The sequence below is a fragment of the Papilio xuthus genome, unplaced genomic scaffold (genome assembly GCF_000836235.2).
Source record: "Papilio xuthus unplaced genomic scaffold, Pxut_1.1 DF827714.1, whole genome shotgun sequence".
NCBI classification, from domain to species: domain Eukaryota; kingdom Metazoa; phylum Arthropoda; class Insecta; order Lepidoptera; family Papilionidae; genus Papilio; species Papilio xuthus.
Window position 1 is genome coordinate 6138988 of NW_013530935.1, and position 21171 is coordinate 6160158.

The 21171-nt window shown below is 36.0% G+C and overlaps 2 protein-coding genes across 4 annotated transcripts in view; both read left to right on the forward strand.

The window, feature by feature from the left end:
* The first annotated feature begins 75 nt into the window (after window positions 1-75).
* On the forward strand, window positions 76-4459 carry LOC106116566 (E3 ubiquitin-protein ligase TRAIP). The gene is made up of 9 exons (XM_013310442.1): window positions 76-234; window positions 404-520; window positions 633-845; window positions 1237-1395; window positions 1829-1930; window positions 2171-2284; window positions 2668-2821; window positions 3425-3544; window positions 3954-4459. The coding sequence occupies exons 2-9, from the start codon at window positions 408-410 to the stop codon at window positions 4266-4268; spliced, it is 1290 nt and encodes a 429-aa protein (XP_013165896.1). The 5' UTR covers window positions 76-234; window positions 404-407; the 3' UTR covers window positions 4269-4459.
* Window positions 4460-7217: 2758 nt separating this feature from the next.
* Window positions 7218-21171, forward strand: part of LOC106116762 (C2 domain-containing protein 5) — a 34371-nt gene continuing 20417 nt past the window's right edge. Inside the window, exons 1-21 of one of the 3 annotated variants that reach the window (XM_013310762.1) lie at window positions 7218-7860; window positions 9003-9162; window positions 9363-9503; window positions 9667-9827; window positions 10064-10175; window positions 10763-10832; window positions 11099-13662; window positions 13831-13974; window positions 14345-14504; window positions 14751-14839; window positions 14971-15213; window positions 15474-15592; window positions 15866-15991; window positions 16376-16466; window positions 16863-16975; window positions 17160-17261; window positions 17716-17853; window positions 18295-18486; window positions 18922-19098; window positions 19371-19475; window positions 20037-20120. In XM_013310762.1, coding sequence (XP_013166216.1) covers window positions 7681-7860; window positions 9003-9162; window positions 9363-9503; window positions 9667-9827; window positions 10064-10175; window positions 10763-10832; window positions 11099-13662; window positions 13831-13974; window positions 14345-14504; window positions 14751-14839; window positions 14971-15213; window positions 15474-15592; window positions 15866-15991; window positions 16376-16466; window positions 16863-16975; window positions 17160-17261; window positions 17716-17853; window positions 18295-18486; window positions 18922-19098; window positions 19371-19475; window positions 20037-20087 — 5238 coding nt within the window. In that variant the 5' untranslated portion in view covers window positions 7218-7680 and the 3' untranslated portion in view covers window positions 20088-20120. The remainder of the gene's footprint in view (window positions 7861-9002; window positions 9163-9362; window positions 9504-9666; window positions 9828-10063; window positions 10176-10762; window positions 10833-11098; window positions 13663-13830; window positions 13975-14344; window positions 14505-14750; window positions 14840-14970; window positions 15214-15473; window positions 15593-15865; window positions 15992-16375; window positions 16467-16862; window positions 16976-17159; window positions 17262-17715; window positions 17854-18294; window positions 18487-18921; window positions 19099-19370; window positions 19476-20036; window positions 20121-21171) is intronic. The other 2 variants (XM_013310763.1, XM_013310764.1) reach the window with 2 other exon arrangements.

Below are 21171 nucleotides of genomic sequence, written 5' to 3' on the forward strand. Positions count from 1 at the left end.
CTATGCTACCAGGTCATAAAATTAAAAAAAATGTGTTTTTTGACATTTGAATTTGAAAGTTGTTTACCTTTTGTTTACGTTTTTAATTTCAATTTTTTACGCAAGTTTGTACGTTAAATCAAGTTAAAATAATTATTGTTAAATGATTTTTCTATTGAAATAAGTTTAAACGTGAAATATCCGTCCGAGCAATTACAATTATCACTTAATAACTGTCCTGCAATTACTTAAATGGTAGGTTATGTTTTAATTATAAATACCCTTTGTTATGGATAAATATTTATTTATTAAAGTATTCTATATTGCTTAATGTAATCTACTATCTTATTAAATATGTAGTTTCGTGTTTTAACTGTAACACACCTAACCTCAAGTTTAATGTTTTGAGTTTTTAATTTTCAGAAAAAATGCATATGCTATGTTCGATATGTAACGACTTGTTGAACCAAACTGAGAGTATTTACGCCATAAAATGTGGGCATATGTTCCATCATAATTGCTTAGCTCAGTGGATAGCAAGGTATGTTTCAATGTTTTGGTTAAAGTTGTTAAAAATTGAATCATTGTATAAAAAGAATAAATGTCATGCATATCTTATTATCATAGCCAATATATTTTTTTGTTAATTTAAGGTCCAAATCGTGCCCTCAATGCCGTAATAAGGTAACAGAGAAATGTATGTTCCGGCTGTATCCAACAATATGTAATGACAATACAGGTGATGATGCAGCCACTCTTCAGTCCCGGCTGGACAATGTTCAACTCCAGCTGCATGAACAAAAGTCTGTGTGCAAAGAAAAGGAAGAAAAGCTCAATAGCTTGAAATCCGAGTTGGCTACTAATAAGTAAGTACTAATAAAAGTTTAATTAAAACTACCAATGTTTTGTTGCAATATTTATTTTTAACAATTTTAATGTAACACACATTATGAAACAAGTATAGTTTTGCATTTTATATTATTATGGTACAAATTCCAATTCAATATTATTGTAATAATTTCATTCAGACATTTATTTCCCATGTTTTATTTCACCTATGTTGAAAAGTGTTAACAATTACTTTAAATATAGTAGTATTCACATATCTTGGTGGCTCTTATGTTCATGTGAGTTGGAGCGTAAAAAACAATGTTAGGTGTAGTGGAATATAGGGGACCATACTTGACAATGTATTAATGTCCTTGGGGTACCAAGATATTTGAAAAGAACTATAGTCATAACTCTATACCTTTGCAGAGAGATGTTATCAAATTGTGAGCAAAGATTAGTACAACAGGAATCAGCTATTGCAGCGTTAAAGGAATACAACAATTGCCTTAAAGTTGAAAGTAAAAAAGTTAATGCATTAAGAGAAGAGAACCAGAACCTTAAGAAGAATATTAGCACAATGCATCGGTAAGATATATTTACTTTTAATTCATCAAGTTAACACATTCAATGCTGTATATATTTATGTATAACAAGCGAACTGGCAAGGCAAGTTAGTGGCATCAATAGTGTTAATTTTTTTTTTTCATATTTACAAATTGTATCTTTAACAACTAACTAGCACCCTGGACAAGATTTCTACAACCTTGACTCCAGGGTGTTGCCATACCAGTGAAGCCCTTTGCTTTGCGGAGACCTGGGCGATCGCCCCTTCCTAACACTGGCACTGTATATTTACATATGAACATGTAAATTAAATAATAAATAAGTTCAATTACTAATTGAAAACTTCTTTTTGTGTCTTTTATGAAGCTAATAATTGTTATTACAACTGGCAGGTTGCTCTTAGCTACAATTTATTTGAATAACCAAGTTTTCTTAATTTTTTTTTAAATTTTAGGCTACAGAAAGTATTGAATGCAACCAGTAGTGAAGTGGAAACAATGTTGGAAGGTTATTCTGATGTCAAAACTGTTGCAGTTTTCGCAACAGCACTGAAAAGGTATCTATAACTTTTGGTGAACTAGTTACTTCCAAAACGACTGAATCTCAATAAAATTTGGCATACATATAGAACATAGTCTGGAAGAACACATATGCTACAATTATGTTGTTTTAATTCCGCGCGAATGCAGTCGCGGGTGACTGCTAGTTGTATAATAATACCTACAAGTTAATTATTTTTACTATAATTTTTGGTGTCCGTTCTAAGTAACACAGAGGTACTTTGTAACTTTTTAAGGGCTTTATGTGAATCTGAAGCAAAGAAAAATGAATTACGCAATCGATTAGATGAAGTTACTAAAATGCTTGTAGAAGAATCAAATAAATTGGCTGATGCAAGACAAAATTTAAGGTAATTTTTTTAATTTAATTTCTTAAAATTACTATTCAAATGTAACTTTTCTAATTCAAAGTGAATATCTGATTTTCAAGACTTTTCTAGTTATTTTTGAATGTCAACAATTTGAACATTCTTATTTTAAACACATTACATGCGTCAGTGGCACTTTTTTTTTTACCCGAATTCGCTGAAATAGCGAAGCGAACTCTGTCCATATATATCTGTAATTGGAGAGGCGTTGCTTACCTTTGATCAACGGATGTGGACGAAAACATTACGATTTTCCTTCCAATTCTTTCCTTCTCGGCTAAATCCACTTCCCCTTCCCATCATTTCCTTATAAGAAAAGGGTGGGAAGGCAACATGGACTACAATTAGGTTTTAAACAACCTCAGGTCAGCAGAAGATGAGATCCAAGAATACCGTCTTCGGGTCTTTCAAGATCAGAAACGTGATGCAGCGCAAGCATTTGGCATTGAAACTGAAAATATAGATACGAAAGTGCAAAAGATAGATCAAGATGCAATAAATTTGGATAGCCCTAGTGTTGTAAGTATATGTTTATACTAGCTGTTGACCGCGGATCCGTCCGCACGGAATTAAATAAAACTTAATTTTGTAAAGTTGCCTGACTATGTTCTATATCCATTCCAAATTTCATCGAGATGCGTTCAGCCGTTCCGGAGTTAACTTCAAACAAACATCCATCCAAACATTCACATTAATAATATTAGTATCTCTTTTTAATATATGTTTTGTATATATTTTTTTTTTTATATGAAATGTATTATATTAGAAATGTATATAAATAAATAAGTGGTTTATTAGTAATATTATCAAAAAAGACACAAAAAAGTCAGAATTATCTTTAAAAAGATATGTTTGAAGTGTTTTGATTTTGGAACATCCACGATTATGTCTTCTATATGAAGGTTATACAGTATGAGTCTTTTTAACAAAAAAAAAACTGAATAATATTATAGTAATTATTTTTTAAATATTGAAGTCTAATTGAATAACTATATAAATTCAAGTGAAACCAGTAGTTTTCTTTATACATATAATATAAATTGAAAATTAATTATTTTGTTCAATATTAGTTTAAATTAAATTAAAAATTATTAATTTAATTGTGGTTTAAATTTCTTTCAGAAAACTCTTGTGGATGAGATAGAGAACTCAGACTCACCATATCTAAGACTGAAGCAAAGCACACTTGCTCTTGCAGCATTACAACAGAGGAACCCACCCGCTGTCACAAAACCATTAAAGGTATCTCCATCAGGTCATATCTCATCAATTGATTCCAAGCTAAACCAAGTTAGGGTCTACTCGGCAGACCCAAGCAATCTCTATAGCCCAGTGCGAGTTCACTTCACATATATCTTTTTTTAATTTCTTTACCGATATGTGTAGATGTGTTCCTTCACCATAAGACTATTATAACTTGTTTTATTACCAAGTCTGGTTTTAGTATTTCTGGGTGTCCCGGGCAAGGACCTATGTTCTTCATCTATATCAAATTTCAGCGAGATCCATGCAGCTGTTTTGGAGATAACAAACATCCATCCATCTATACATCCAAACATTCGTAATATTTGTAAAATTTAGGAGTTCTACTGAACGGTTATGTTAATAAGACAATTTAATTTTTTAAATTATTTATTTAACATTTCTACAGCCATCGGAATTTGGAATATTGAAGCCTGCAAAAAGTTCAATATTGAAGAAAACATTTTGTACTAACACAAGTATATTCCACAAAAAAATGCCGGCAACACTAGATTTCGAGAATAAAGATCAAGAGATTAACTTAGATGTAACTTATGATGGCCTAGGTGGACATTCTAAGCCTAGTTTCTTCCCTGTGACTAAATCACCTAAGCCTAGATTACCTAAGTTGACAGCTAAGCATAAACTTAGGAGGCCCACTAATACTGCAGGCAGTCGGGACATAAGTAAAATGTTTGAGAAATTATCAGACGGAGATTCATAACAAAGGTCTATTTTGATGTAGTCAAAGAAATAATTAACCAACCCACCTAAACCATATAGTTTTTTAGAGTAAATGAGAAAGAATGACTATATTTTGTACAATTTTAGGTAGTTGATTCATTCAATAACAAATACTTTTGAAATAATTTAAACAAAACAAGAACAATTAATAATTTCTCCTATACTTTATGATTTATAAAAAAAAACACTTAATTTTAACTAAGAATGCTAGTATTAGACTTAATTTTTTTATTGCATATTTTTTACAATCATTGTTGGACAATTTAACTTATTTTCTTAATTAAAGAATGAACAAAACTTAATACTTAACTTTAATATAAATAATATTTTCTTAGTAACTGATATAAAAATTTGAATAACTCCATTCATATATTTGGTGCAGGCACCAATTTATCAAAGAACTTCACTATAGTTAAACTTAAGGTGAGTACAGACTAGGGTATTTGTAACAGAACAAGCCACTCTATAATATGTTCTAATATGAACCACACATTGGAAACGGTGCGTTTACATAGAAATGCTTGACACAATTCTCTAGTGTATTTTCACCTTTATATTAATCCATATTACTATCTCTTTCATTCTCTTTGACAAAACAGAGACAATTATACTTTCATGTCACTGCATTGGGATAAATATTCAATTAAATGTAAAGGTTTTGTGTACAAGCTATTTATTTTTGTGTAATTTAGCTTATATGTTCTTCCGAACTATGTTCCTACATCTATGCTAAATTTCTATGAGATCCATGCAGCCATTCTGGAGATATCTTCTAAGAAACATCTATCCATCCAAACATTGGCATTTATATAAGTAAGATTACATAATTTGAGTTTTGTTTTTTTTTAATTGATTGTGTTTTGTATTATTAAGAAGTTGGATAAATATAATAATTAAAATATATGATGAAAAAGTCTTTTTTTTTGAGATCTTTTAAACTATTATTCATTCATTTCATGAATTGATATTAAATATCATTAATTTGAAATCAAGTTTAAAAATAAATAATTCAATAAATATACATTTGTTACAACAGACATTAAACTAATAATTAATTAAATATAAATAAAATGAACTACAATAAATTACATTTACATTTCTAATTATATCAAATTATATTTCTAAATTAAAGTTTGTCTTTATTATGCATTAATTTCAATCAATCTACAGAAATATCTTAAAACAAACTAATTAAACTGATATATAAACACTGCTAAACACTCACGTATGTTCGTCCAGTGGCAGCACCGACTTGTTTCGAGCCCATCGGGGGCCCTTCATCAGGATGAGTGGTACTGGTATTATTTCGCGGAAAATAATAAATAATACCAGTACCACTCATCCTGATGAAGGGCCCCGGATGAGCTCGAAACTAGTTGGTGCCGCCACCGGACGAATATACGTGAGTTTTTAGCGGTGTTTATATATCAGTTTAGTATGTCTCACGAAAGTTTGAATAATTTAATAACAAACTAATTAGTATATAGATAATACTCACATTCAATTTTTAACAATTTCAAAATACAATAAGGTTTTTAAAACCTTGTGTACAAACCCCACACTGGGATAAGGCCAGGGAGATTACTCATGTCTAATTTTCCTACAACAGCAATTTAAGTCTTGAAACAAAGCTGATTTTTTATTGAACCCTAATGAAAATTTACTGTTAGTTTCTGAGACTAAAATCTCTATATAAAACATTGCCATTACCTTTGATAAAGCAAAGATAAAATTATGTTTAAAAGTGGGAATTTGGTCTCAGAAACCCGCAATTAGTTGTAGTTATATTTTAGAATATCAAATGATCTACTAATTCATGGTTTTTGTGAGTTTTATATTTATGTAAAAAATTTGCTATGTAATTGCGTAATTTGTCTGTACTTTATATATTGTGTAGCAACATGAAGACTAAAGATTGAATTTAATACAATGAGTTTAAATTTTACTATTCTTTTTTTTATAACTACCAGTTTTTAAATAAGCTATTTAACTGTTGCCACTTGTATCACTGAGGTTTAATTCTTTTTGGTGTTTTTCAGTATTCAAGATGTTATCTTTTTCTTGAGATGTAACAGTTTGTTCTGCATCTTCAAGCTGTTGTTGAGATGCAAGATATTCTGCGTATTTTTGACGCATCCTAGCCAATCTAACTCTTGCCTCATATACTTCGATTTCGAGCTTTTCCAAGTCATCTTTCTGTCTTTGTCTAGATAATTTACCAGCAAGTGATCGAGTACTGCGACGCGAAATGTTAGATCGCTTTCGCGGCATTATTGCTAATTTTTGTACTTCACGAAACCCATGATGATTAATTCCTACAAACCAAAAAATGTGGTTAAATGTGAGGAATTATTCTTAATTGTTTGGTCTATTATCCTATTGTTCAATAGTAAACAAATGTAGAAGAATCTTTTTTTTTTAATAAAACATCAAATTCTGATACGATTTTCAACTTACAAAATGCATTTGCTCAGTTGAACAGCACAGAATTTCTAAATATATATTTTTATTGTGATGATTTGAAAATAGTATCACCCAACAGATGTTGACACAAAGAGTATTTTTGTAATAATCGATAATATCAAAATGTTTATATTCTGAATTATTGACACAACTTCAACAAAAATCCCAATAATCCTCCTGCCCTTGACAGAATGTATATGACAATGACAGCATGTGACAGGTCAGGCAGACTCAGATGACAGTTAGTGTTTCTGGATGACAACATTAAGTTTTTACGTTAATCGTAATCGATAGTATGACTAATTAGCTGATTGCTTGGATTTTTTTCGCGAGTTAAGCATGAAAGAACACAAATTCAAGTGTTTTTAATTCCTTTTTTTTTTTAATGAAAAGTTTATTTCAGAACTGTATATTGGTTATTTTATTTAAGAATTGAGTTGTCAATGTCATTATGACAGACAAAACAGGACAGAGAAGAAAGTGTCCCATGAAGATTATTTTTAAAATCATTTCTATTTATAAATTACTTTAGATTTTCATAAAATAACGTAACACTTTATCTGAGGCACTTTAAAGTGTCGTGTTTATATCGCAAAAACATAGTAAGCGTAAAAAACGCGTGTGTTATTTTATTTGTTTACGCGCGGTTTATGATCGCTTATTTAAACTTTTGTGGCGTGAAAGTGCTAATTAATACAAATAAACTAAAAAATCATTGAAGTTTTATTCATAGAACACGATGTCTTCCGTAGTAGGACGTTCACGAGTGATGTAGATAAGATCGTGAAAAATATAATCTTTATTTTGATTTCTGATTAGACGATATGGACATGTTAATTTTTTGTGAAAGAAGACTGTGTATATTCTATTTAGGACAATTTTGATATTTATCGTGTTATAAAAGTGAATTGTTTATTTAAATATTCAAAATGCCTGGGAAAATAAAAGTAAAAGTTCTTGCTGGACGCAACTTGCCGGTGATGGACCGGGCAAGTGATACCACCGATGCGTTTGTGGAAGTCAAATTTGGAGGTGTTACCCACAAGACCGATGTCTGTCGGAAGTCATTGAACCCACATTGGAGTAGTACAGAGTGGTACAGATTTGAGGTAACTAAGATAAAGATTTTGTTCCTTTTATGTCAAAAAAAAAACATTCATTTATGTTAAAAAATGTAGACAAATACAGTTAAAGTGTAATATCATTATTATCCTTTAGAAGTAAATGTTTTTAGTAATTATTTCTGTAATTATTAGTTGATGTTTTATTTTTAATCCCTTATAAAATAAATAATTTATGTTAAAAATAAATTAAATTATACAATTTTTGGTATCTGTCTCAAATATCAATAAGAAGTGTCAAATTGTTCCATACTTATGAGTAAATATTTAGCAACCAGTGATATACTCTTAATCTGGCTGCAGCTCATTAGATCATTTAAAAGTATGGCAAAGCGTATGGCCAGTATCCATATATTAAATGTCAGTCAATGACACTGAGAAACACATTTCGTGGTATATAGTCCCAAATCATAATTAGGTATAGCTGTTAGCTGCGACTCTGTGCATGCTGAATTAAAAAAAACTTAATAAGTTCCTACGTGTAATTCCAGACTATGGTTTACATCAATGCCAAATTTCATTGTGCTCCATTGAGTTGTTCGTGAAATACCTTCTAACAATCATCTATGTATCCATCCATCCAAACATTCGCATTTATGATTTGTTTTATATCAATTTATGCTGAATTTAACTGTAGTGGAATAACTGCTACGCATATTATGTTGTATACGTAATATTTTCAAGGTCATTTTTTCATTTTAAACTCCATAATTTGGCTGCGACGCGATGTTATTTTGGGGCGCCACGTCTGACGAATGTCTGGTTTTTATAAACAAACTCTGAATTAATAGATTCATACATTGATAACTGTAGAGTTTATTTAATATCTCGAGAAATATAGTCATTATTTTTTATGTGACATAAAATATAAGATGAAAATAAAATACAAAGTCAAAGAAAGATATAAATTAAATTACCTGACACACACAGATAATTTTAACTGATGTGTATTTCAAAAACATCAGATAAAACGTATACGCAACTTATGACTGAGACAGCTATCATGCGGCATCTCATTCGCACGCGATGACGTATTATGCGTTTCGTATTAATACCCCCATGCACTTCAACACTCTTTCTAATAGATATATCAAATACAAATTCAATTATTTCTTGTTTTTATACCACAGGTGGACGAATCGGAATTACAAGACGAGCCTCTACAATTACGGCTTATGGACCATGACACGTATTCGGCAAATGACGCGATAGGCAAAGTTGTGATAAGCCTCGCGCCCCTACTCGCTAGAGAGGCTAATAATGCTAAGGGCACAGGAGGGCCTCCTGGCGGTAATTATAAATTAAATGTTACATCGTTTTTCATTCCCGTTATGTTTTTTTTTTGGTAAAATTTGATGAGTAACTGCCGAAATATTTTTATTTGCTTTTCCTCGATATTTTTAATCCATTTGTTTCAAATTACCGATGTAAAAAAATCTATTTCTACATATTTGTTCTTCAATTTGGTGATTGTTGTGTATTTTTTACAGGCGCAGTGATGTCAGGCTGGATCCCCGTATTCGATACGATGCACGGAATTCGTGGTGAATTAAACATCATCGTGAAAGTAGAATTATTTTCAGATTTCAACAAATACAAGACTTCGAGTTGTGGTGTGCAGTTCTTTCACTGTTAGTATTATTGCACCAATCATATTAGGTGAAAGTCTTACCGTGGGTTTCTGATAACAAAATCTCATCCATCTCAGTTTTGTCAAATATGTTTAATACAGAGATTTTTGTCTCAGAAACCAACGGTTAGACCTATAACAAAATCTATGCGCTTTGGTATTAGGTCCAATGATCCCACCTGGATACCGTGCGACAGCAATCCATGGCTTCGTGGAGGAGCTAATAGTCAACGATGACCCTGAGTACCAGTGGATAGATAAAATCCGTACGCCGCGAGCATCCAATGAAGCCAGACAAGTCGCATTCATTAAACTTAGCAATCAAGTAAGTACAGACTTACTACAGCACTCAGAGTCGTCTTATTTAAACAGTCGCATAGTTTAAATCACTCATACTGAATCTACAATGGTTCAGTGAAAACTTAATGATTGTGAAATTGCTAGTAAGTATTGCCAACTTCCCAAAATAATGGAACCAGGTGAGCAAGTGTTTTTATTTTAACGTTTTACAAAGATGGTAATAGTAGATCTAGAACTTTTAACAGGCTTATAATGTCTAAGGTACAACGTCTGGTGGGTCTGAAGGCTGCCGAGCTGGGAGCTAACGCTGTGGTGGGATACCAGCAAGACTTCGATTTAGAAGGCGAAGCTGGTGTCGTCGCTAGAGCTATCGGTATTTGAATATCTTACTAACTTACTAATATTATAAATGCGAATGTTTGGATGGATGGATGGTTGTTTGTTTGAAGGTATCTCGGGAACGGCTCAACGGATTTTAATGAAATTTGGCACAGTTCTAGAACGTAGTCTGGAAGAATACATAGGCTACTTATTAAGTTTTTTTTATTTTTAATTCCGCGATGACAGAGTCGCAGGCAACAGCTGTTTCTTATAAAGTTTAAAAGATTTCTTAATAACTATTCCTGTGGAATCATCAGCGTACTGCTAGTCTAATTTTCTCAACCCTGGTAAGGGAGACTTTTAGAGTAGATTTCACATCGTAAATCTACACTAATTGGGAACATTTGTATGCATGAGCATTGCCTTTGTACGACAGTTACTCAATATTCTTGTAAATATACGTATTGTCAGGAAGAAAACCCGAAAATTTGCTAATGTACCCAACACTAGTCTTACTGAAATGTCGACGTGTGTCCCCTCACTTATCATTCTGAGACTGGACTTTGTAACGAAAGCACGTCATTTGCGCCAAAGGATTCTAACTAATAATGTCTAAAAGTATAAACGTTGTTCCAACAGGAACTGCTGTCAGTATAACTCCACTGCCAACACCGAGCCATCCAATTAACATCCCACCTTGTTCACAGCAGTGAGTATTGTATATAAAACGTCTGAAATCTTGCAAAATATCTAATCTTAAATAAAAATAAATACCGCCAATTGTTATCAAGTTGAAGTACATATAGAGGATTGTCAAATGTTAAATAGTCCAAATCAAATAGCTTTAAATGTGATTTTCGATGTTGTCCCGTCGTTTAAAGTAACAATTTATCTAAGCTAAGTGAAAATAAAAAAAGATACTCATGAATATATGTTTGCATGGTTTGTTGTGTGTTTCACGTTGGCTAAAACTAGGCAGCTAATGAAATATTTGGATATTTTGGCGACGGACGATGAAAGTGTGACAGATCTGGCAGAATATTACCAGAACCATCAGGATGAACTGCTTAAACTTCTAAACATACTAAATCCTAAAGCTCCATATCTTCTAGATGACCCTGATACCATTGATGAGGATGATAAAAGCTTAGAACTAACAAAAGATACTAATGCCAAGAATTATGTAGGTGATCGTTCTATCTACCAAGAAGACTATGTCTCTCGACAGAGTTTGAGACATCTCTCTGAAGATCAAACAGATTTGAATCGCTTGTTGAACAGAGCAAGCGATTACGATTCCGATAGTTCGGGACCGTTACAAAAAATAAAAAAGATTAAAACCACTTTCTTTACTAAAAGATTCTCAGGACCAAGGTCACGTAAAACTGAAAAACAAGACGATCAAGTATCAATCAAATCAAATTCTTCAGATAATTCACGTATATCTTTAAATGATATAAAGAATGAGCTTAAAAAGTTAAAGAAACTGAAAAAACCGAAAATGCGTAAAGTGGTTAATAAAGAAGAAGAAGGTATAGGCATGGCGTCTATATTGGCCAGATCAGTAATCCACGCACAAACAAGTCTGGCTTGTATCGCAGAGTCTCACGACTCGGAACATTCGCCGGCATCTACTATGAGACAGACGAGCGAATCAGAACCCACTTTAAATGTGTCTGATGATGAAAAAGTTCGACGCGATTCAACACACGTACTTACAGATGAAGCCGAGAAAGATAAAAAAATCATACCAGAAATATTTTGTTCTTCTCTGGACAATATCAAAAGTGTTGATAGCGAAACTAAAAAGGATGATACTAGACAGAGGAAGCTATCTGAATCCTGTCCCACTACACCTGTAGTAGTTAGAAGCGATAATCTCCTAAAGTTGCCTGGCGAAGGAGATTTTTATGGTTCAATATCGTCTGCATTATCTGTAGGTAGTTCTGAGTATACCAGTTCGGAGGAAGATGATGAAAGCTTTGGATTAAAAGACTCAAACAGAACAATCGAGACTACAAGCTCTGTGGTACAATCTGTTTTAAGTCATGATGCTAATCCAGATTTTATTGCCCAAATGGAAAGAAAACTAACATCACTTGAAGAAAAGAAACAAGACTTATGTGATGTAAATACTGGTCAAGATAATATTGAAGTTAAACTCGAAAACGATGTGTTTAAAGATAATGTTCAAGAGGGAAAAAGTAAGACAGTAAAAATTGAAAACGATAGTAGCAATGGAAATATCCCAAGCACTTCGAAAGCGGACTCTCATAAGGATAAAAACAAGTGCGTACTTAGTAATACTATCAAAGTGAACAACCCTTTTGCTCACAAGAAAGCTTCTAAGAGCATTAGTGCACCTTCCTCCCCAGTAGATAAGAAAAGCTTTGTATACCGCTCATCAAAACGTATAAAACGTCAAATATCTAAGCTCACTAAGAGTAGTATGATGAAAAGCTTGTCTCATTACACCCTTAGGCCAAAGAAAAAACACGAGACCCCCAAAACTGCCATGAGCCAGCCCGGTTCCGCCTCTGACGTTACCTCTAAAGCTCCCAGTGAAACCGTTTTAGGTTCCCCTTTCCTCTCTTACTCTGATCTATTGACTCTCGACAAAGAAGGATTCGAATTAAATCGTCTTCACAAAAGCGATGAAACGGGAATCGCTAAAGTTTCCATGTATATAGGATCAGAACCGGTTTCACGGATGTCATTTAGCGGTCCCTCAGGATGTCACAGTAAAAGCCACAGCTTCCGTGAGCAGCGGTCCCGGAAAAAAGAAAGATCTTCAATCAGGCCCGCCGGTTTGGTTCAGACCGCGATGGAAACTATGTTGATCGATAGAGTGCAATCTTTATTAATACCAACATCGCCCGATCCGGTTAAAAGCGATGATAAGAAATTTTTCGATGACGTTAATGAAAAATTAGAGCAAATTGAGGTGTCCAGAAATAAAGAGGAACAGAGTAAAAATCAATCGAAAAATGTAAAGAAGCAAGATAGCGCGAAAGATAAAAAGAAACTCGTTCGTCAGGACAGCATCCGTTCAACCGCGTCCATTACCGAGTCGTCCAAAGTATCCAAACCCTTAGACCCTAACCACATCATTCCATGCAAGTTAACAAGCGCACCGGTGTTGCAACATTTTCATCCCATACTTAGCGGCGGTCAACTAGAGAGCATACCATCGCTGCCGGAGACCAGCTTGGATCGCACGGAGAGTTTAGACGTAGAGGGGGTAGAGTGGGGGGCGACTAACAGTGCTAGTGCGTGTGACTTGCATGCAGCGTGCCGTGTTGACAGGAGCGAGCGCGACAGGGGGGACAAGGAGAGGGGGTCGCCGCGACACGCGCGTCACGAGTCGTACGGTGGCCGCGACGCTCCGCCCCCTGCCTCCGCCCCTATACCAGCCCCCGCCCCCGCACCCGCGCCCGCGCCCGCCACTCCTGCTCAGAACGTCTCCGTGCACTCCACATCTATACCCGTCGGGATACATAGAAGGTCATCGGATTCTGATCTTAGCATCACACCGAAAGGTTAGTAGTTCCTAGATCTAAGTCAAACTAAAGATTGATAATAAATTTGTTTCTCTTAAGATGTGTCTTACGATATAAAATAATATTGAGATTAAATGGTACATCGTTGAACTATTTTTAGAAGAAATTCATACATGTTATTGATGGATTCCTCAACCTTCAATCCAGGTAGTTCCCTGAACGCGTCCGGTGGGAACACTGTCGGTGGGGGAGCCATCTTGCGGCCCTCCATGAACAGCAATAACCTGGACATGCTGGAGTATCCATTCCTCACCATGACAGAGTACCCGCCTGGATTCATCGTGCACATAGGTATGTGCAACAATTATTTTATGTGTATTTTTTTGCGTCTTATCTATCTTACAGCTGCTTATGTATTGTCTAGATTCTACACCTGATTTCACAACTTTTTGTAGCTTGATTTGTGTCTTTTTATAAGTATAAGATATTTTCACTCTATATGTGCCATAATATGTGTTTTATTTTAACGATAATTTAACGATTACGATCACATTTTCACGCTTATTTTTTTTAGATTACCATTTGTTTTTCAAACCATAATCTTTGTACCAAACATATCGTCATCCCTGTCATTATCTTTGAGAAAACAGAGATAACAATATGTATTAACCGGTGATTTTGATCTGGGCAAGTGTCAGTCAGTAAGATAATGATGCGGTAGGGGGGACAGTATGCGCGCGGTCAGTGAAGCTGGTGGATGGGGGCGGGGAGAGCGCGTCGCGCGCAGCCTGGTGGGCGGAGCTGCGCACCGAGCTGCGTGCGCATGCGCGTGCGCTGCGCTGTACCGCCGTACTCGCTTACTGCGAGAAGGCCGCCGTCAGGTACACACACATACGACTCTTCATGGACCTAAAAAGGAAAAGGATGAATGAATGGACGGATAAAAGGATGGATTTTATTTAGGCCTGTAGGCTGATGTTTTATGACTTTTTAGGACGATATTAATAGGAAAATATAGATATATTATAGCTTACTCTGAATTTCGATTATCAAATGTGATTTCGAGTGTTTATTTTTTTGTGTAAAATTAGTCATATTCATTGATAAAATCATGTTTGTATGTGCAGGGAAGATGTGTGCGTGTTGTCCGCCTCGGGTACTGCGGCCGTCATCAACTTAGACTGCGAGTTTGTAAACGATGAACATCCTGTTACAGGTCTGTACCAGCCTCGTCTTTTTATTTATCTATTGGCAGAGGTTTCAAGCACTTGCTCTATAAACATTAGAGATATCTGCTCTTGTCGTTGGCCCGGAGAGACAGGAATAATGTGAACTGTATGTATGTAGTGGGCAGTAGTAAGAAGGTGATAGAAGAGCGGGAGAAGGAGAGGGAGAGGGAGAAGGAGAGGGAGGTGGAGGTGGAGGCGGAGAGCTGCAGCGCGGCGCACGTGCCGTACAGCGCGGGGGGCGGGGAGGTGGCGGCGTGCGGGGGGTGCCGGCGCGCGCGCGTCCCCTCCGTGCTGCTCGCCACCTGCGCCAAGCCCCCCGCCCTCGCCGCGTACCCCACCGCTGTCACACTCACCGCTGTGGGTACGTACAACATCGACAACATCCACAACATCGACAACATCGCTCACACCATTACATTCACTTTTCAATTTATAACAAAATAATATAATATATAATAATATAAATTGTAAAAAGGCAAAACAAAAAAATATGTATTTTTAATTGTCAAGGAAAATGTATAATTACAGAAAATTTAAAAAAATAAAACCAACCTAAACTTATTTGTCTATCTACCAAAAGGAAAAACAGTTTCGTATACCTGGTCCATAATGACTGTCTAGCTGCTCGCGTGCGACGTGCTCCGCCCGCATCAGAGCCTGGTGCACGAGACATCTCCGACCAGCTGCCCTTCCTGGAGTACGAGCTGCATAAGCTGCTCCTCGCCAAGCTTCGCATGCAGGTCAACCTCAAACACAGAGAAATAGAGCGACAAGAGGGAGAGAGAAAGGGAGAAAAGAGGAGAGATAGTAGTAGGGAAAGACGATTTTAAAGAACGATTGATAAATTGTGACCATCTTTACCATTTTCATAGGTTAAGTTATAGACAGATAAAGAAGTTCAGACAGATAAGTGACAGAGACAAAAGATTTCTTTGTCTCTTTCAAGGACTAGACGATCATCACATATTAATATGTAGTCGGCAGCGGTGAATGTGTTAACTCTATGATTGCAGGGCGCGAACGCGATCTTCTCTCTGCAGACTCAGATTGCAATCGGCGAGCGCTGCGTGATGGCGCTGGCGAGCGGCACTGCTGTACGTCTCGCTGCGCTGCCGCCCCCCACACCGCCCACCATCAAGGTAACCGCGCCCACAACCCACAAAACATTGCCCCCCATCAAATTAACCACGCTTCTAATAGACTTTACTTACTACTGTCAAGATTACTATGCCCTCAACATAAACCACCGCCCACCATCATTAAAACCACGCCCCCATCAAACCTCCGCCCACCACCGACTGAAATACGCCCCAACCTAAAACATCTAAAAATTATGTCCCTCAAACCTATTTAATCTAAATTTACTATTAAATAGTAAGGTATGAGTATCTGATGAAACACATATTAAATTTTTGTCTGTTTGCTTGTAGGTTTGTCAGTTCGTCCGGTTTAATTACAGACACTTCTTAACCGATTTTGATGCAATTTTTCTCTACTAACATAAATAAATAAATAATTTACAGGCATCAGAGAACGACAAGAACGCACTGGAGATCCAGCGCGCGCTGTGGGACACTTTCCAAGCTAACCGCACAGCCAATGGATACGATTTAGGTATTTAACTAAATATTACTTAATGGACTAAATCCATAAACAGAGAGCAAACAAATGAATAATCCAACTTTGTATAGAAATTGGAATTTTAAAGAGTTTGCCTATCACTAATCTTGACCACCAAATATTTATCAAATTTTATGCCAAACTAGCTGCCGCCCACGACTCCGTCCGTGCGGAGCTAAAAATAAACTTAGTAAGTGGCCAGTATGTTATTCCAGACTATGTTCTATATCTATGACAAATTTCATCAAGAACCATGCAGTAGTTCTGGAGATACCTTCAAACATCCATCTAAACTTTCGCATTTATAATATTAGTAAGATTGCTTGAAGCTATTGTTAATATTTGTATGTTGTTAGCTTGATTGATTGAGCAAGTAATTTACTCTGTCAGGTCCTCTGGAGCAAGGCTGCAACGGCTCTTTGGTGGAGTCAGAGGAGCCGCCTGTGTTAGAACTGAGTGCAGACAAAGATGCCTGCGTCCTGGAACTTGATGAAGCTGAAGATGTAAGATTATTTTATTTTACAACATCGTTTACCTTCTCTCTTTCATCGATTAAAGCTAGGCAATGTATCTGGAATTGAGTATGTCTATGCGACTTGATCGCTTCGCCATTTCGGCGAATCTATATGTTAACTTGCTTCGTATGATATCTTATAATATTTATAAAAAATATGTATTGTTGTGAAGGTGGAGACAGCCAAGTCCCTAGCAGTGAGACACACGACAATGCAGGTGTACACGCCCAGCCTGCGCCCCGCCCCCGGAGCCCCGCCCCACGCCTTCATGCAGGTCGCTTACTGTCATTACATCTTTATTATATTGCTCTCTCTCTCTCATTCCCTTGCAATGAACAGAGATAACAATATATTTACTTACAATTGTTACATTTGAAATTCACGATTTCATTTTCTAAAGTTTAAAATGCAAGTTGTACTTCAGGGTAACTAATTTATTGCAGACTAGCTTGTCGCCCTTGATACCGTCGAGATATTTAAAAAAAACTTAATTAGTAGCCTATGTGTTCTTCCAGACTATGTTAGAACTTATGTAGACATCTATGAGAAATTTCATCAAGATCCGTTGAGCCATTCCGGAGATACCTTCTAACACACATCCATCCAAACATTCGCATTTATAATATTAGTAAGATACCTATGGACAACGGTCAATAGCTATTTTAGCGATAAGATATGACTGTTCTTTTGTCACCTGCTATATGGTGTCATGTGGTGTCATGTGGCAGGTGTGGCGCGCGCGGCTGGGCGCATGCGGCGGCGGGGAGCGGCTGGCGGGGCGCGCGCTGTCGGGTGCCGCGTACAAGCTGCGCCGTCTGCAGCCCGCCGCACTCGCCCCGCCCACCTTCCACCTCGACCTGCCCGAGGTACACGCACCTCACACACCTCACGCACCTCACACACCTCACACACCTCACGCACCTCACACACCTCACACACCTCACGCACCTCACACACCTCACGCACCTCACACACCTCACACGTACATACGTACACATTGTATACATGACTCGTTTTTATTGACATAGCCCTTACTCTAAAAGCACTAACTTCCACTCTTAATTGTTATGGGGAACCACTAAGTCTTGGTTTATTATTAAATTTACATTAATAGTCCCTTAGTGACATATATTATAAATGAGTCTTATTTGGGAGTTAGATATAAATTGACACGCCCACTTCTTTAAAACTTAACAGTAACATAATTAGGTTAGTGTTTGCTTTAGCCTGCTTAACACAAGAACTAGCAAACAGTTTTAAAAGATTCTCTTACTAATAGTGTAAAAACTGTTTTGTTACTACCTTAGGATGAGATCCAGCTAGTAGTAGCAGGTACAGCCATACCGCTGGCGGGGGCGGGGTCTGCAGCGGGTAGGGCGGAGCACAACGGCTCGCAGGGCTCCGCCCCCGATGCAGATGATGACATCTTCGCGCTGGATGAAGAGCAGCTCATCAAGCCTACCACTGAACTCACGGATGAGAAACTCAATGCAGGACAGGTAGAGTAGTGACATTGTTGAATATATTACTGTTATAGATAATCTGTTCTAGTTCAAAATAATAACAGTCTTCTTGCTTGGTTACCAACCAACCATCTTGAGATATCTACATGATTCGATTCCAAAAATAAGACTATATTTGTGGAGCATCGGAACAAAAACCGTGAAATCATATTTTGACAATTTTTTTATGATGCCAATTGGTTGTTACCATGAGTTCCATCATGGAGAACTTTTCCACAAAAAAGACATTTATCAGTTTTAGTTCCGACCTTCTTTATTTGTTTTTTAGTCATCATATCATTTTCCTTGTCCCACTTAGGTAAGTTCGGCGCAACAGGTTCCATCCATATTAATCTATCAATTAATTTATCTAAAAAAAATTCCAATAGAAGCGTCTGTTGGTCTGCTTTAATTGTATTTATATGTACACAGTCCCCTGTGCGCGTGTCTCTGTCTACACTGTGCGGTGTGGGCGGGGTGGGGGCGGGGTCGGGGGCGGGGTCGGGGGCGCGGCGTCTGTGCGCACTGCGCCTGCTGTTTGTACGTGAGACCACAGCAGTGCGCGAGCTGGGAGGACTCAGTGGCTTCATGCATACCTTCGCTTGCGAGGTACACACACACACACACATACATACACATTTTTACACACATTGACTACACAAAGTCCATAGAGAGGGTTGTAGCATGTAGCTTCCTTACCTGGTCCTATACATGGTGCCCCAAGATTTTTCCCTCATTAAAAAAGCACACTCTCAAGTGCACATATGAACACATGTGTAGAGATCACACAGTCACATTCACACACACTTTTTTACCTGAATGTCTCAGATGTGTAATTTTAATGAAATTTGTTATAGTTATAAATGTTGTTATTGTGTCAGGTGCTGGCGATCGTACGCGCGTACACAGCGGCACTGGGCGGCAACGCTCTCACCTCCTTCTACATCACCCAGCTGATGCTGCAGGACAACGCGCACAAGAACCAGGTCAGTGCTCACACAGATAAACTGGAAAGATGTCCATTCACTGTTTAAAACGAGTTGATTTGTAATGTTATTATAGAAACAATCAAATTAAAAGGAAAATCTTTTATAGTGAAGTGGATCTTAATTTTATAAGATTTTCACATCTTCAAATTCAATCAGGAATGGTAAAAAAACTGACGATTTTAAATCTTCTTTTAGAATTCATTTGAAAATGTTTTTACTTCATAGTTGCACACTGATAAAGTGAGACGAACTTTTTTTATGTCATAAAACAGCGAACAAGCGGCCACCTGAATTCGCCGAAATGGCGAAACGATCGCCATCCATAAATATCCACAAATGCATATTCATTACCTACCTTTAATCGACGGAAAATGGGAGGCACATAAAGATAATATTTCAATCCCCTCCCCCTTATACATTCCCTCTTCCGTCAAATTCACTTTCCTTATGAGAAAGGGGAGTAAGGAAAAGAGAATTAATGTAGGCCTTTGTTTAGGACTATTTATTTTTGTTACAGAAATATCTCTATCTCGCTCTATAGTTTTTTTTTAATTCCAGGGTCAGTGTCTACTCTCAGTGGGAGGAGATGTTGTTCATGTTATACATTAGTTTAATGGACACATATCTTAATTCCTTTTGACATATTAGTAAGATTGGTTCGGTTTTTGGTACAACGTACCGATTCACCTTTTATGTACCTTAAATGAAATGTATGGAATTTATCTTTAATGTAAGTTTATTGTGTGTTTATTGTTTAGTGAATTTGTTTACCTAAGATTTGAGACATGACATTTTTTAAATTTTACCAATTTAAAATAAATTGGCATTGTATTCAAATTTGAATAAATTATTGTAATTAAATGTATTTAAATTTGTCTTAAATAAATATATAAAAATAAGGTTTTAAGCGCGTTTTGCATCAAATGAAAAATATTTTATATTGTTCTTTGTGATTAAAATTTGTATGTCACTTGATCTCTATGGATGGATAGGTCATTGACAATGTAAGATTCTGCTTCGTTTTATTTACAGTGAGTTTCTAAGACCAACATCCAGGTTTAAAACATATCGTTATCTCAGTTCTGACAAAGAAAATAGATACGTTTTATAGAGGAATTTCGATCTCAGAAAGTCACTTAACCGCGATATTTCGATGTTCCTGGCAGTTAATTCTATCCTTATAATTAGTTAGAATCCTCACCAACCTTCAGTTAAAATGGCGACAATCAAATAGGCATAAAACACGATCATTTATAGCCTATCCATATATAGAGGTTGGATACCATTTGACAAGAGTATAACTGTCAATTTTTTTTTATATATGATTGTTTTCTTGCCATTATATGAACTGATGTTTTGACATGTTTAAATTTTGTAATTTTTACGTCAATGAAATTTTTCGTACCGTTTTTCTGTACATACGTATATATAAGTTTAGTTTAGGTACAATTTATATGGTGCTTTGTTTTTTTTTCTGAATGTCGCTTTCGACAAATCTTCATACAATCTTATCCTACAATAAAATCTTATTGAAGGCTAGTAAAATGTAATTTTTCAATTTGTCTTTAACATTAATAAGTCTTATGAAAATTCTCTGTATTTACAATAATTTACTATAATTAAAATTTTTAAAGTACTTATTTTATTGCGGTGAATTATTTAATAAAATATTTAATTATATAAGAGTTTTTAT